The sequence below is a fragment of the Suncus etruscus genome, chromosome 10, assembly GCF_024139225.1.
Source record: "Suncus etruscus isolate mSunEtr1 chromosome 10, mSunEtr1.pri.cur, whole genome shotgun sequence".
NCBI lineage: Eukaryota > Metazoa > Chordata > Mammalia > Eulipotyphla > Soricidae > Suncus > Suncus etruscus.
The window spans coordinates 38302814-38320112 of NC_064857.1; the positions used below are offsets into that span (position 1 = coordinate 38302814).

At 48.6% G+C, this 17299-nt stretch overlaps 1 protein-coding gene across 1 annotated transcript in view; it reads right to left on the bottom strand.

Annotated features, from left to right (window-relative positions):
• SMG5 (SMG5 nonsense mediated mRNA decay factor) overlaps positions 1 to 15866 on the bottom strand; it is a 29934-nt gene extending 14068 nt beyond the window's left edge. The window contains exons 1-7 of the mRNA XM_049782210.1: positions 15672 to 15866; positions 10245 to 10343; positions 9457 to 9580; positions 8941 to 9097; positions 3868 to 3957; positions 1866 to 1955; positions 1168 to 1246 (exon numbers count right to left, since the gene is read on the bottom strand). Of these exons, the coding sequence (XP_049638167.1) occupies positions 1168 to 1246; positions 1866 to 1955; positions 3868 to 3957; positions 8941 to 9097; positions 9457 to 9580; positions 10245 to 10343; positions 15672 to 15745 (713 nt within the window). The 5' untranslated portion in view covers positions 15746 to 15866. The remainder of the gene's footprint in view (positions 1 to 1167; positions 1247 to 1865; positions 1956 to 3867; positions 3958 to 8940; positions 9098 to 9456; positions 9581 to 10244; positions 10344 to 15671) is intronic.
• Between the last annotated feature and the right edge of the window lie 1433 nt (positions 15867 to 17299).

The window sequence follows — 17299 nt, forward strand, 5'->3', positions numbered from 1 at the left end:
GGTGTGACCCCAAAACCAAAAAAAGACAAACAAAAAAATCAAGAATAAAATAGAGAGGCCAAAGAGATAGCACAGCGGTAGGGTGTTTGCTTTAAAAGCGTCAGATCCAGGACCAATGGTGGTTCGAATCCTGGCATCCCATTTGGTCCCTAGCTCTGCACTCAAAAATTGTTCCTGGCGGGCTGGGCGGTGGCGCTAAAGGTAAGGTGCCTGCCTTGCCTGCGCTAACCTTGGACGGACCTCAGTTCGATCCCCAGGTGTCCCATATGGTCCCCCAAGCCAGGAGCAACTTCTGAGCACATAGCCAGGAGTAACCCCTGAGCGTCACCAGGTGTGGCCCAAAAACCAAAAAAAAATTGTTCCTGGCAAAAAAAATATTCATTCCTGGAAGGCACAAGGGACCATATGGGATGCCAGGATTTGAACCACCATCTGTCCTGGGTCAGCTGCTTGCCAGACGAACGCCCTGCTGCTATGCTATCTCTCTGGCCTCAGTCTTATTTCTTATCATAACACAATCACTGGCATTTGGGGGATCAACTAGCGTCACATTACTTGGCTGTGATGACCCAAAGATCTAAGTCTCATCAACAATGGATGTCTTGGGACCGGAGCGGTGGCACAGAAGTAAGACGTCTGCCTTGCAAGCACTAGCCTAGGACAGACGGCAGTTCAATCCCCCGGCGTCCCATATGGTCCCCTCAAGCCAGGAGCAATTTCTGAGCACATAGCCAGGAGAACCCGAGTGTTAAACAGGTATGGTCCAAAAAAACAAACAAACAAAATAAATGGATGTCTGAAGCCCCAAAGCTACGTGTGGGAACCCAAGAAGCAGCGATCTACTCTAAGGTCATCTCCTCTTGCTACGATCAACTGCTGGCCATTTAGACATAGATGAACTACTGCTCAAAAGTTCTTTTCAGAGGCTGCTCTGTTAACACTTGAGGAGCTAAAGTCAATTTCTTCCTGTGACATGATGGGTAGAGCCTCACAGATTGCAGAGGGTAGAAGGAGGAACAGTAGGGCTGTGTCAGTAAACCCCCACAGGTCTGTCCACTGCAGTATTCTTCAGCTACCTCAGCCACAAGCTTGAGAGTGGTGGAGGGGAAGGGGCAACCAAAGTGGAGATGGCATGGAAGAGCCAGTGGGGCTGAGGATGATACTCACCAGCGCAGGTAACAATACATGGCTTCCACATTATAGTATTTGCTGCCTGCAAGGGTGCCCAGCTGATTGAAGGGCATTCCTGGGGGAAAAAAGATGACTCACAGTCACAAGTCACTCAATACTTGCAGGCCTACCAAAGCTGAGCACCAGGTGCCAGGACTGCAGTGTTGGGTCCTCAGGGAATTAGAAGCCTGAGTCTCCTGGCTGCTTCAGTCTTTAAGTAGTACAAGGAACCACTAAGCTCTTCTCACTTCAATCCCAACACTGCCAACTATCCTGCAAAGATGCCAGCAACACGGGTGCCAGCCCCTCACACTCCGTGAAGCCCTCTTTGACCGAGCATTCCCTCCGCAGCTCTCCTAAAAAGGGGGCTTGTTCTTTCTCTTACATAGCCCCTTGAATGGACAGAAGTCTGGGGTCCCCTCTATCTCCAGAGACCCTTGGGTCAGGGAAGCTTGTATCTCTTCTCCTCCTCTGTCTCCTTCTTACTTAGTTCCAGACTTTCCCATCTAAAGTTCCCCCGCGCCCCCCTACATCTGCAAGGACATGTCCTGGGCAGGAGGAGCAATGAAGACAGAGCAGGAGCAAGTGGGTGAAGGAGGCCCTGGGCCAAGCACGCTCAACTAAACAGCACTCTCCACTGCTGTCCGCCTGCCTGCCCTGTGAAAAAGGATGCCGGGCTGAGATCAGCTACTTACCAATCTGGGGGGCAACTGACAGGGCTTGGTAATAAAATCTCTCAGCTAGTAGCTCTGTGTCTACGCCAGCTAATTCATTCTGATATCGTGCTGCAAGAGAAAAGGAAGACACAGATGAGGACTCCAGGCCTCAGGAAACCCTTTCCTTGCCTAGGAGCCTGCTCAAGAAGCTGTAACACGAGCCTGGGAGGAAGACACCTGAGCTAGGAAACATCCAGCTATCTGCATTACTCGTTCTTCTTTGAAGGGAGGTTCAAATAAAAACAACATGGAGGCTGGAGTGGAGCAACAGAACAGCAGGTAGGGGCACTGGCCTTGCACATAGTCAACCTGGGTTCATTCCCTGGCATCCTATATGGTCTATTGAACCTGCCAGGGACCATATTCCTGAGGGCAGAGCCAAGAGTAAACCCTGAGCACAGCGGGTGTAGCCCAAAAATAACGAAGAAAAAGTGTAAATAATATTCAGTGTCTTTAAAGACACTTCTAGCTCCTTTCAATGTGGGAGGGCTACAGCTTATGTAACTGGTTACAATGATGACTTAGACTGTTTCTAGAGTCAACTACCCTACCCCAGAAAGATATTACTAACTGCTCCTGGTCTGCCTGCCTCCCCCTCTCCTTCCCTTCCTTCCCTTCCTTCTCTCTCCCTCCCTTCCTCCCTTCCTTCCTTCCTCCTTTCCTTCCTTCTTCCCTCCCTCCCTCCCTCCCACTGTCCCTCCCTCCTTCCATTACCTAAGAGAGCCCAGAATGGGCTTAGACACAAAAAGGGAGTGACTGCAGTCAGCAAATGATACCATACCTATAGCCACAACCCTAAGAGGAACTACTGTCTATGAGAGACCAAGTGCATATAGCAAGCATATTTACATGCTGAGAAACATCCTTCCCTGTGGTGTAACTTGAAATGAAGATAAAAGAAATTCTCAAAAAAATGAGAATAGGGGCCGGGTAGGTGGCGCTGGAGGTAAGGTGTCTGCCTTGCAAGCGCTAGCCAAGGAAGGACCGCGGTTCGATCCCCCGGCGTCCCATATGGTCCCCCCAAGCCAGGGGCGATTTCTGAGCACATAGCCAGGAGTAACCCCTGAGCGTCAAACGGGTGTGGCCCAAAAACCAAAAAAAAAAAAAAAAATGAGAATAACATCAGATTGAACTCTCTGGGGAAAAAAAAAAACTCTCTGGGCCAGAGAAATGGTACAGGGATTAAGGTACGTGTTATACAGGTGGCTGACCCCACTTAATTTCCGGCACCTCATATATCCCCAAACACCAGTAGCAACTAACATCACAGAGCCAGGAGTGTCCTCAAAGAATGTAGCCTAGCCCCCAAAAAATAACAAACAGATGAAAAATAATTTTATTTGGGGACTTATAACTAACTCTTGGCTTTGAACTCAGGGATCACTATGTGGTGCCAGTATGAAACTTTTTTTGGCTATTCTTGGGCTTACTTCCGGCTCTGCACTCAGGAATCACTTCTGGCAGTGCTCGGGAACAATAATGGGATGCTGGGTAACAAAGCTGAGTCAGTTGCATGCAAGGCAAAAGCCCTACCAGCTATACATACTTTTACCCTAGCCTAGCCCTAGTCTGAAATTGTCTTTTTACTTTTCTTTTTGGTTTTTGGGCCATACTGGCAGGTCTCAGGGGATATTCCTGGCTCTGTGTTCAGGTATCACTCATGACAGGCTCGGGGGACCATATGAAATGCTGGGAATCAAACCCAGGTCCATTGTAGGTCAGCCGCATGCAAGACAAATGCCCTACCACTGTGCTATCTCTCCGGCCCCTGAAATTTTATTAACTCTGACTTTCTCAGAGCTTGAAGTCATGTTCCTTCCTCCTGATTTCCAAGAGTAATAAAGAGCAGCCATGGAGGAAAGCAGCACCAGCAGAGCCCTGGTTCTCCGGCTGTCCTTCCTACACAGGAGTGCCCACCATCAAAAGAGCATGACTGTATTAGAGTCTGAAAGAGAATGAAACTAAAGCCTGAAACTCTTACACAAATCCCCCAGGTACACCAGACATCGGTGGCATGCCATCTGTGCCCAATCCATCTCCTTCCCGGTGGCAGACACGGGCTTCTTGCATCCTGAGAGAAGAGAGAAATTTTTGAGTACTTTTCTCTGGCCCACTGTGAGGAAAGCCCTTACCTAACAAGAAAAAAAATAAAGAAAGAAAGAATTCAGGACTTGGCTTGGGATATTGTTTATGAAGGAGACACATTTGGAAAGTAGGAGGAATACATTCACAGAAGATACAGGAAGAGGCAGGCTTACTAAGAAGACTGATTCACTAGACTGGTAGACACTGCAAAGAAAGGCTGGGGCTGGATCGATAGATTGTACAGTGGGTAAGGAAAACACTTGCCTTGCATGTGGCTAACCCAAATTCAATCCCTGGCATCCTACATGGCAGGGATCTCAAATTCAATTTACCTGGGGGCTGCAGGAGGCAAAGTCGGGGTGATCTTTGAGTGCAAAGTCAGTAGTAAGCCTTGAACATTGGGGGGTGTGACCCAAACAACTAAAACAAAACAAGATTCCTCTAGGGCAGGGCCACAAAATGTTGTCCAGAGGGCTGCAAACAGCCTGCGGGCTGCAAGTTTGAGACCCCTGCTATAGGGTCTTCCAAGCATTGCCAGGAGTAATTCCTGAATGCAGACTCAGGAGTAAATCTTGAGTATTGCCGGGTATGGCCCCAAAACAAAAAGCTGGGGCACTCAACCTACGCAAGCTTTCTGGGGAAGGGTCCCTAAAAGAGCTTCTTTTTTTTTTTTTGCAGGAGGCTGAGGGGGGTTTTCCTGGGACACACCTGGTGACGCTCAGGGGTTACTCCTAGCTGCACTCAGAATCTATCGTTCCTGACTCAGAGGCCCATATGGGATGCTGGATATTGAACCTGTGTCCATCCTGGGTCAGCTGCATGCAAGGCAAACACCCTATGGCTGTGCTACCACTCCGGCCCCTGAAAGAGCTTCTTATGAAGTTATCTAAATGCAAGCCAAGTCACAAAAGTTCATGGGAACACCAGTTTCTGGCTGAACACTCTGGAGGTACTCTCAGGTAGGGGGAGGGCCAAATCCTCACCCGACAGAAACTACATCCACACCCCAAGCTACCATCATGCCAGAGACCCAATTTTACTGCTTCACAGCTAATCACTGCAGAGAAACCTAAATGATGAAATCTCTAGGTACATCACCTTTTGACCTAAAAACTGGTCTTCTTGGAATAGAGGCAGGTGTCTACCCATCCCCCACCCTCATACTTTCAAAGCCACAGTAGCTACATCCACATCCGAAAATGTAGGCTCAGAGACCCATTTCAACAGATCCTGGGATTCCTGGAGCTTGCAGTTGCATACCACCTCCAAATTCCTCAATTCTGACACATTAGTAGGAGCCTAAATGGGAAAGCCAACTAATCTCAACAACAACTAAAAATACAGAAGGCTCAACAAGCCACAAATAGCTTAGTAAACCCTCAATGACCTGACTTTCTTTTACTGAAATATTTTTTAGTAATCTCATTAGCCATTTAGCTGTAACAAACAATATAAAAGAAACTATCTTGTGGGGGCTGGAGAAATAGCATGGAGGTAGGGTGTTTGCCTTACATCCAGAAGGAAGGTGGTTTGAATCCCGGCATCCCATATGGTCCCCCCGTGCCTGTCAGGGGCAATTTCTGAGCGCAGAGCCAGGAGTAACCCCTGAGCACTGTCAGGAGTGACCCAAAAACCAAAACAAAGCCAAAACAAAACAAAACAAAAAAGAAACTATCTTGTACCTGCCAAGAAGGAAAGCTTAGGTTGGGGGGGTGGGTAGAAACTGTGGACAATGATGATAGAGGGAATGTTACACTGGTGGTGAAAATGGTGTTAGAACATTGAATACCACAGAAATTGCATTATGAGCAATTTTTTATACCATGGTGTTTAAATACAGTAATAAAAATAAAGAAGGCATCTATCTGCAAAGGAGTAAGAGGTGAGGCTCATGTGTCAGCATGGAAAGATATGCCTTAGAATTCAGGGGTCTCAAACTCACGGCAAATGGCCCTCCGAACAACATTTTGTGGCCCAACTAGAGGAATCTTTTTTTCTTTTGTTTTGTTGTAGTTGTTTGGGTCACACCCCTCAATGTTCAAGGTTTACTACTGACTTTGCACTCAAGGATCACCCTGACTTTGCCTCCTGCAGCACCCAGGTAAATTGAGTTTGAGACCCCTGCAGAATATGGTAAAGACAGGACCCCTGCCCAGAAGTACAAAATATGAATAAAGCTCTGGGCTTCTGCCTAGGACAGGGGTCTCAAACTCGCAGCCCATGGGCCGTTTGAGGCCCTCCGTACAACATTTTGTGGCCCTGCCCTAGAAGAATCTCTTGTTTGGTTTTGTTGTTTGGGTCACACCCCTCAATGTTCAAGGCTTACTACTGACTTTGCACTTAAGGATCACCCCGACTTTGCCTCCTGCAGCCCCCAGGTAAATAGAGTTTGAGACCCCTGGCCTAGAAGAACATAACACAGCCTACTGCCCATGACTGTGACCATGAAGGGATGAGACAAGCTCATCTTTCCTAAGGACTAGTGGGGGGCAGAGACAAACAATGCCCCAGGTTTTGTGCCTCCCTTCCCTATTCAGCCATGAACCTTCTGCTCAGAGAGCCAACATACTTGGGAGGTGGTTTTCCTAGGCTCAGGAACCGATCTGTTTCATAACATCAGCTTAAAAGATGTACAGATACCCTGTAGAGGTTACCCTTACTGCTTCCACTCTATAGAGAGTGTTATCTTCTGACAGCCCACATCCAAAGACACCTGGCTCTAGCCCTTCCTCATAGCCAGTGCCTAGAGTATACAGCCTGGGGCTGGAGCAATAGCACAGCAGTAGGGCATTTGCTTTGCACACGGCCAACCCACACAGACTCTGGTTCAATTCCCAGCATCCCATATAGTCCCCCCAAACCTGCCTGGAACAACTTGAGTGCAGAGGCAGGAGTAACCCCTGAGCGTCACCGGGTGTGACCCAAAAAAAAAAAAAACCCAAAACAAAACAAAAGTCCATAGACTACACAGTCTGAACTTGAAGAAGCCTTTTTTTTTTTTTTTTTTTTTTTTTTTTTTTTTTTTTTTTTTTTGGTTTTTGGGCCACACCCGTTTGATGCTCAGGGGTTACTCCTGGCTATGTGCTCAGAAATCGCCCCTGGCTTGGGGGGACCATATGGGACGCCGGGGGATCGAACCGCGGTCCGTTCCTTGGTAGCGCTTACAAGGCAGACACCTTATCTCTAGCGCCACCTTCCCGGCCCCTGAAGAAGCCTTTTGAGTGACAATTCTTTTTTTTTTTTTTTTGGGGGGGGGGTCACACCCGGTCGCACTCAGGGGTTACTCCTGGCTCTACACTCAGAAATCGCCCCTGGCAGGCTCATGGGAACATATGGGATGCCAGCATTCAAACCACCGACCTTCTGCATGCAAAGCAAACGCTTTACCTCTATGCTATCTCTCCCGCCCCTTGTGTGACAATTCTAAGGTGAATAAGTGCATCAATAGATGAAAAACTAAAGGGGAAGGGACCATAGTGATAGAATAGCAAGTAGAACGCTTGTCTTGCAGAAGGCCCATGTGAGTTCAATCCCTGCTATTCCATATGCAATGCCAGGAGTGATCCCTGAGTACAGAGCCAGGAGTAAGCCTGGTATACTGTTGGGTATGGCTCAAGTAACAAAAACAACAACAACAACAAAAACATAAACAAACCTAAAGGAGTCTGGGAAACGGATCTCTCTGGTCTATCAACCTTATGACTTCTATCTTAAATTAATACTTTTGTTTTGTCAATTTCTGGAAACCACAGTGTCGGGGATCATATGTGATGCTAGAGGACTGCACAGGTCACACAAACCAGACCACAAGCAAAGCAAGCACCTGCTTCTGTGGACCCTGGACCTTAATCATTTTTTTCTTTTCCTTTTTTTTTGGGGGGGTCACACCCAGCCGCACTCAGGAGTTACTCCTGGGGCCTGGCGAGATAGCACATCGGCGTTTGCCTTGCAAGCACCCGATCCAGGATCAAAGGTGGTTGGTTCGAATCCTGGTGTCCTATATGGTCCCCCGTGCCAAAAAAAAAAGGAGTTACTCTTGTCTCTTCACTCAGGAATCACTCCTTGCAGGCTCCAGGGATCATATGGGATGCCTGGGATCGAATCCAAATCAACCGCATGCAGGGCAAACATCTTACCTGCTGTGCTAGTGCTCTGGCCCCTGGACCTTAACTTTATTTATTTTTGGGTCACACCCAGTGGCACTCAGAGGTTATTCCTGGCTCTGAGCTCAGAAGTAGCTCCTCGTAGGCTCAGGGGACCATAAGAGATGCTGGGACTTGAACCGAGGTCTGTCCTGCATTGGCCACATGCAAGGCAAACACCTTACTGCTGTGCTATCACTCTGGCCCTGGATCTTAACTTTAAATAAATAAAACACCAACTATTCTTTTGATGATGAAATGCTGCCATATGGTGGCACAAACAAAAACTCCATCTCTGATTCATGACTATGTTCTGGTAAGGACAGGGCCATAGGCCTAGGGAGGAAAGTATAAAGAAAAAGAGACCTAGACAAAGAGGGAAGGTACTCTACAAGGGGGCCAAAATAAAGTTATCAACCCAAAATGGAAGTAAACTATAGTCTCTGGTACCCCTGTCTGACACTTATGGAGCAATACAATCCAGACTGCTCTCTTTCATGAAAATCATTTCCTTGGCCATATGCTTATTAGGGTTAATCCAAATTTAAGAAAGTTTGGCATGTGACCCTGGTGGCTATAATCCTGGTTCAATTCCCGGCACCATATATGGTCCTGTGAGTCCCTGGCATCAGGAGTCACTCCTGAGAACACAGCCAGTGATCAGTGCCACTGGGTGTGATCCAAACCCTCCACCAATAAATTTCATGAATCAACTGTCGATCTCCACAAGAACCAAGACTGTGTTGGTCATAATGACATGCCCAACAAGGGTTCAAAATTCAGAGTGGAGGCAGATGAACTTATCCCCATTTTCAGATCTCACTGACCTATGAGAGGGTCGGTGACATGAGTCCAGTCAATGCAGCATTGCAGCTCAAGCTGGTAATGGGACTGGATATAGAGAAGGAGATGCTGGTAGAAGCCAATACCAGCAACCAAGTGTGTCCTGTAGGCACATTCCAAGGTGCTCCGGCTGTGGATATGCTAGAGATCAAGGAAGGGAAGAGAGGGGCAAGCAATAAGCTTAAAAAGCAGAATACTCCTCCTGTCAGGCTTCCCCCACCAAACACAAAACTAGAAAAATGTGCTCATGTCACTGAGGAAAGAAACTGATTTTCTTGGATCTAGAATTTCATTCATATCTCTCTAAATTACTGTCAGAGTGTTAGAACAACTTCTCTGTCTCCTCACAAGGACCAAACCTTCTTCTCTAATCCCTCCCTCATCACCTTTCACCAGTGAAACCCTAGCTTACAACTTGCTTTGGCCCACTTACCTACTTGACCCTTCCTTAACTTTCCCTCTGAAAACACACCTCTTTCAAATTTGAGTCCCTCCCTTACCTTCTTATTTGTCTTGATAAATTGGATAACTTCATAGTACACCTTTCTCCACAGCAGCTCTTCAGCCTTCCTCCCATAGTCTACCGGGTGTAGGAACATAAGCTTGACGCAAAGCTCACGCAGCCTGGGGGCATGAAGAAGAGCAAGAGAGAAATGCCCTTTCCTCTGAGGCCTTAAGGACTGAAGACTAAGGCTGGAGCAATAGTACAATGGGTAAGGCATTTTGCTTGAACACTGCTCATCTGGGTTGGATGTCAAACATCCCAAATGGTCTCCCAAGCACTGCCAGGAGTACTTCTTGAGCACAGAGCCAGGAGTAACCCCTGAGCATCACCAGATGTGGCCCCAAACCCTCCACACAAAAAACCCTCCAGCCCAATCTTTGGCCTTTCATTTGAGCCACACTCAGCTGTGCTCAGGTTTTACTCTGGGCTCTGCATGCAAGAATCATTTCTGGCCAGTTTGGGGAACGAAATGGGACCATGTGGAATCATATGGGATCAAACCTGGGTGAGCTACAAGCAAGGCATATACCTTACTGTACTATCACTCCAAGCCCAATCTTTGCTTAACTTGCCTGCCTTTAATGTCATCCTATGGCACCAATTATTAGATAGATGTAAATGCCACAGGTCAGTTGAGCCCCCCAGTCCTCTAGGTAGGTCAGATTTCAGAGCCCCTCACTGTACCATGTGGCCAGAGGGAAGAGGGATATGTATTCTATCTGATGAGACTGCATGAGGAAAGCAAGAGAAACAGCAAGAACTGGGCTTTAGTTTCCAGCTTACTTGTTCCTCAGGCTAATGTTTTCTGGTTTGAACACTTCTTGATAAGCAGTTTTGTTGCAAAGGATGAGATCAAGTCGATGTACAGCCTCCACCACAGCCCTGTAGGGAAATATAGGCAAAGAAAAGATCCTGAGTTACATGTATGGCCCAATGAGATGTGGAAAAGTGATGCCAGGGAAGCTACTCTAGGCTGAGCTCAGTACAAAACAAAACGAACATTCTCTCATCCCACATGGCTCACACAAACATGTACCTTGCCTCCCATAGTATCTGGCAGCAAAAGAAAAATTTGGTTGTCAAAACTAGGATAGGAGGGGCCGGCGAGGTGGCGCTAGAGGTAAAGCGTCTGCCTTGCAAGCGCTAGCCAAGGAAAGATCGTGACAGCGGTTCGATCCCCCGGTGTCCCATATGGTCCCCCCAAGCCAGGGGCAATTTCTGAGCGCTTAGTCAGGAGTAACCCCTGAGCATCAAACGGGTGTGGCCCAAAAAAACAAAAAAAAAAAAAACACTAGGATAGGAGGCACAGGGCAGAGATTTGTTTGCAACAAGTATTTAGTAGCACTACCAAAGAAGCCTCAACACACAGTAGTCACATAACTATCCTGCTCCAAATGTCAATAGTGCCAAATTGTTCAGAACACTACCTCTAATATGTATGGTTGCTATTACCAATAAAAATTAAGAGGGGGGTCGAAGAGATAGCACAATGGTAGGGCATTTGCCTTGCACGCAGCCAGCCGATCTAGGACAGATGGTGATTCAAATCCCGGCATTCCATATGATCCCCCTATGTCTGCCAGGAGCAATTTCTGAGCAGAGCCAGGAGTAACCCCAGAGCACCATCAGGTGTGACCCAAAAACAAACAAACCAAAAAAGCAAAATCAAAAAACAAACAAACAGGGCTGGGAAGGTGGCGCTAAAGGTAAGGTGTCTGCCTTGCAAGACACAAACAAACAAACAAACAAAAACAAAAAACAAAAAAAAGACACAAAACAAAAACAAAAACAAAAAAACAAACAAACAAACCAAAGAGAGGAATATCATCAACCTTAGAGGACTGTTGTGAAGATTCCACAAAGTAATTTACCATATTTTCCAGCATATAAGACAACTTTTTTTTTTTTTTGATTTTTGGGCCACATCCGTTTGATGCTCAGGGGTTACTCCTGGCTAAGCGCTCAGAAATTGCCCTTGGCTTGGAGGGACCATATGGGATGCCCAGGGATCGAACTGTGGTCCTTCCTTGGCTAGTGCTTGCAAGGCAGACACCTTACCTCTAGCGCCACCTCGCCGGCCCCAAGACAACTTTTTTTTTTTTTTTTTTTTTTTGTGGTTTTTGGGTCACTCCCTGCAGTGCTCAGGGGTTACTCCTGGCTCCATGCTCAGAAATTGCTCCTGGCAGGCACGGGGGACCATATGGGACGCTGGGATTCGAACCGATGACCTCTTGCATGAAAGGCAAACGCCTTACCTCCATGCTATCTCTCCAGCCCCCCAAGACAACTTTTGAAAGGAAAAAAGTCAAGCGAAAATCGGGGGTCGTTTTATACACCAAGTATATCCAGTAAAACGTTTCAATATGCTGCTAAACGAAAGTCGTCTGAAGATTGCCATGAAACGTATTTTCCAACTCAATCCTGTACCAATCACTGCAAAGCTGTTCTGACTGCCTCTCTGACTCAGCCAATCCAAGCAGGCTTTTTATGCATGCAAATTAGACAATGTTCTATACCCGAATCTACGCTGTAAAAAGCCTGCTCAGATTGGCCAGAGTCAGAGAGAAAGTCTAAAATTAGGGGGTCATCTTATACGCTGGAAAATATGGTATATACAAAATAATTATATCTATTTGCGCTGGGAACTTGACTTATTGCCAGTCAATCTAGGCACGACCTCCACCATCCCATATGGTCCCCTAAGCACTGACAGGAGTAATTCCTGAGTGCAGAGAAACCAATTCTTGAGCATCAGAGTGTGGCCCCAGACAGAACAAACAAATAAACAAGAATGGTATAGGGGCCAAGGAGGTACTCAAACAGCTGGAGCCCAGGCTTTGCATATAGAAGTTCTAATTTCGGGGCCGGCGAGGCGAGGTGGGGTCGGCGAGGTGGCGCTAGAGATAAGGTGTTTGCCTTGCAAGCGCTAGCCAAGGAAGGACCTAGCCAAGGAAGGACCGCAGCGTCCCATATGGTCCCCCCAAGCCAGAGGCAATTTCTGAGCACTTAGCTAAGAGTAACCCCTGAGCATCAAACAGGTGTGGCCCGAAAAAAAAAAAAAAGACGTTCTACTTTCAATCCCTGGCACTATATGACTATATGGGAGCTGCCATGGCCCCCTCCCAAAAGCAACCTTGACTTCACAACAAAGGGAAAAAAATTCTTCAGTCTGGACGAGAGTATACAAGTTAAGGCCCTTCCAGAGGCCAGAGTGATAGCACAGCAGTAAGGCGTTTGTCTTGCAAGTGGCTGACGGGTTCAATTCCCAGCATCCCATATGGTATCCCAAGTCTGACAGGAGTTATTTCTGAACACACAGCTAGGAGTAACCCCCTGAGCATTGCCGAGTGTGGCCGCCCCCCAAAAATGGAGTTATGGCACTTCTCTTCCACCCCACCTACTTCAGTTTGAACCTAAACAACACCTAAAGCCTCCCAACTTAAGTGACCCCAGCAGGGGCCACTCCTAAGCACAGCCAGGAATTACTTCTGAGCACTGATGGATTTCAAACACTTCCCAACACCTAAAATTTTTAAAATACACACTTCAAAAAATTTTTAATTTAAGGGGCCGAGATAGCATAAAGGTGAAGCATTTGCCTTGCATGCAGAAGGACGGTGGTTCGAATCCCGGCATCCCATATGGTCCCCCAAGCCTGCCAAAAGTAACCCCTGAGTGCGGCCAGTGTGACCCAAAGGGGAAAAAAAAAAAAAGACTATCAATCCAAAACAGTGACCCTGATAGGAAGTTCTGACAGCAATTTTATGGAGGGAGGCATACCTGGAGGCAGTCAGAGACAATGCGGAAAACTAGAGCTCCTGCTTGTTGGTTAGCCACTACCCTCTTTCTATTGGTCGTGGTGGTGGGGAGGTGTTTTAGATACACTCTGGTCTTCATAAGCTACTTCCCGCCCCTTGCTTAGAGACTATTCCTACTAGTACTCAGGGACTATGAGATGATGGAGATAAATCCCAGGGTTCTGCATGCAAAACATGTAAACTAATCCGTTGAGCAGTCTCCCTAGTGACAAATTTATTTTTTGTCTTGTTTTGGGGCCACACTCGGCAGCACACTCTCAGGGGTTACTCCTGCCTCTGCGCTCAGAAATCACTCCAGGCAGGCTCGAGGGACCATATGTGATTCCAGGTATTAAACCCAGGCTCATCCTGGGTTGGCTGCATGTAAGGCAAGCACCCTACCACTGTGCTATCTCTTGGGCCCCTTAGTGACACATTTTAAACCTGAGAAGATGCAACACGTTTTTTCCATTTCCTGAGAGACCATAAGTCTCCTGTTAAATTGTAATCTCGATTAGAAATAAAATAGCACCAGCGGTCGCCATGTGTCATATTCTATTTTAGGGTTAGCATACTGTTGAAAAGCAAAAATAAGGCAAGTCCGTGGGGGGTCTGAGAGATAATACAGGGTAAGATTTTCTTTTCTGCTTGTATCTTGCAGATCCCAGTTCAAATCCCTTGAACCACGAAAGGTCCCTTAAACACTACCAGGAGTTACTCCCTGAACACAGAAGCCAGAAACAGCCCCTGAGCACCACGTTGTGATAATAAATTGTCCCCCAACAATAAACAGTTAACTGGTCTAATTGTTGGTTCTTGTGTCTCTTTCAATCTCCCTTCTCCCACTGCTGTTTCTTTGGTGTGTGTGTGGGGGGGGGAGGGCGCTCAAATATTTTTTAACACATCAGCTTCTGGCCCTCAGTTTTGGGCTACCAGAGGCTTGAGAAAAAAAAAAAAAACATAACGAGAAGACACTGACAATGATTAGGACAAGACCACAACCACTCCCCAAAGCTGGGGCCCAAGCAAGGATTTCAGCAGACGTTGCCCACGCGGTGTCTGACAGGCAGCACTGCCACTCAGCAGCAAGATGAAACACACGTGCCACTCCCAAAGCCCCCCAAGCGACTTATCTACCCAAAGATGGCTGGGGGCAGCCCAGAGTGGGAGTCCAGGGCTGTCGGCTTGGATCACTTCTCTATTTTTAGAGCTGCCTGTGCTCCCTTCTGCCTTCCGGAAGCCTGAGCAGCCCAGGGTGCATACCCCAGGGAGGAAAAAAGCCAACCTAACTTACTTAACTCTTTCTCTGCCAAAACCTGACCCAAGGCTCTGTAAGGCCTCTTTTGCCTCGCACACCTTGAGCTCCATGAAACCCTGCTCCCTCTCGGAAAGAGACCACTTGGCCTCATCCTCTTCCAATGAAGTTTTAGGTCCATGTTTCTGCGCCCCTTCCCAAGGAGAAACCCTCCCACGGCCAATTCCCAACAGAGATCCCTGCAGCCAGGACTTGAACAGTGGGCACTGGAGGAAATAAGAAACCAGAGGTAGAATATGCCTGGCAAGGGACACAGCAGGACTAAGGGCGTTGCCTAGGGTGACCAGACACTAGCTTCCCAGACCCAAGAAAAGACGACTCGGGGATCCAGGTCCTTCCTAGTCCTACACATCTCGCCCTCTAGGTTCTCTGTGTCTCGCATCCAGTTCTACAAAATGAAAACCCGAAGAGATTTAGGGAAGAACCCGATCTGAACCCAGCCTTCCTAAGGCGGGAAACTGAGGCCCAAGGTCACACACACAGTGTGCCAAGAGACAATGCCCAAGACCTGTGTGTGTGTGTGTGTGTGTGTTCATCTTCACTCCAGGTGTATATTTGTGTGTCCTTTTTTTTCTTCTTCATCTTCACTCCAGGTTTGTGTGTCTTTTTCTTTTCTTTTTTTTGGTTTTTGGGTCACACCTGGCAGCACTCAGGGGTTCCTCCTGGCTCTACGCTCAGAAATCGCCCCTGGCAGGCTCGGGGGACCATATGGGATGCCGGGATTCGAACCACCGACTTTCTGCATGCAAAGCAAACACCTTACCGCTGTGCTATCCATCTCTCTGGCCCCGTGTGTGTCACTTTCCCCCTTCATCTTCACTCCGGATATGTTCGTGTGTCCTTTCTTCTTTTCCTTCTGGGTTCTGTGCCTTTCCTTCGCTCCTGCACCCCAACCCGGACCTTCGCCCAGGCCCCCAATTCCCACCTTCCCGATGGACCCCAGGGCCCGGGTTCGGTGCCCGCCGAGGGCTCACTTCCTCCACGTGCTTCCCCCGCGCCTCCCACGCCCCCGATCCCTGCTCCGGGCTCCCACTCGGGGTCCCCCCGACCCCGCCCTGGGCTCCCCACTTCCCTTCCGCGCCCGGGGGCCCCGCTCACCGGTAGAGCCGCTTGGTGTGGAGGACCTTGGCTTCGGGCTCGCTGCTGTCCCCTGGGGGCGGCCCTTGGCTCATGGTGCCCGGGCCCGGGGTGCTTCCCGGTCACAGGCCCCCGCCACCCACCGCTCCCGCCGCCGCTGCCGCCGCCTCCGGCCGGAGCCGCAGCCACCACAGCCGCAGCCGGCCCTGCTCGGCCGCCATCGCTCTAAGGCGGCGCCCGCGCTAGCTCCGCCCCTTCCGCCTCCCAAACCTCGCGAGACCTGCCTCGAGATCGTAAGCGAAGGACCAAGGCAGTTGCTAAACCTCGCGAGACTTGGTTTTCCCTCCAGGAAGTCGCCCTTGCCAGCACTAACTCCGGGCAACGTCTTGGCCTCTCTTCCGGCTCCTTGCGTAAGATTTTTTTTTTTTGGCGTCAAAACTTTATTGACAACGCCGCCTGAGCACGAACAATGTGTCAGCAAGAGGAGGGTGCAGGGGCCTGAGAGATAGCAAGGAGGTAGAGCGTTTGCCTTGCATGCAGAAGGACGGTGGTTCGAATCCCAGCGTCCCATATGGTTACCCTGAGCCTGCCAGGAGCGATTTCTGAGCGGAGAGCCAGGAGGAACCCCTGAGCGCTGTCAGGTGTGACCCCAAAATAAAAAGAAGAGGAGGGTGCAACTTAAGGTGGGCCCCATGTGGATACTATAGGAGCGTGACTGTGCTTTGTCCTTTGTCCACCCCAGCGGTCATGAGGTTCAGTCCTTCTTTTTTTTTTGGTTTTTGGGCCACACCCGTTTGACGCTCAGGGGTTACTCCTGGCTATGTGCTCAGAAATCGCCCCTGGCTTGGGGGGACCATATGGGACGCCGGGGGATCGAACCGCGGTCCTTCCTTGGCTAGCGCTTGCAAGGCAGACACCTTACCTCCAGCGCCACCTACCCGGCCCCAGGTTCAGTCCTTCTGCTCACCCCACCCCTGCAATTCTACACGTCCCTTTTGAACTGAACCTCGAGATTAATTTAAATCAGTTAGATTAACTCGGTTTGGGGCCAGAAAGATAGTACAGTGGTAAGGCATTTGCCTTGCACAAGGCCAACACAGGATGGACTCAGGTTCGATTCCCCGCATCCCATATAGTCCCCCAAGCCTGCCAGGAGCGATTTCTGAGCACAGAGCCAGGAATAAGCCCTGAGCACCAGCAGGTGTGACCCAAAAACAAAAAAAAAAAAAAAAACAAAAAAAAACCAAACAAACAAAAAAAGGAAGAAGAAGAAATGTCCATGGAAGTTTCCTGGGGGAAATGACCAGGATGGTGACCTAAAAGCAAAGCTCTGAAGAAAGAACCTGGATGGGATCTAAGAGCAGAGCCCTTGGCCCTTCAGTTCTGCCTCCCTAAGACTCGCATTTGCACAAGCATTTCTCATCAGGCCAGTCACCATTTATGGAGAATGTAGCTTCTGGAGGCAAGGAGATGAGCAATTCTGACTCTGTTCCTGCCCTCACAGAGTTCAAAAAAAACCCCTACGTGATAAATTCCCACTCTCACGGAAAGCCACTCCCTCCTTCTTGCCCGCCCCTGCAAAGATCACTTTAAGTTCCCATCGCTTTCTTAAGCCTAATTTTAAACAGCACAGTGGGGGCCCCCAGCAG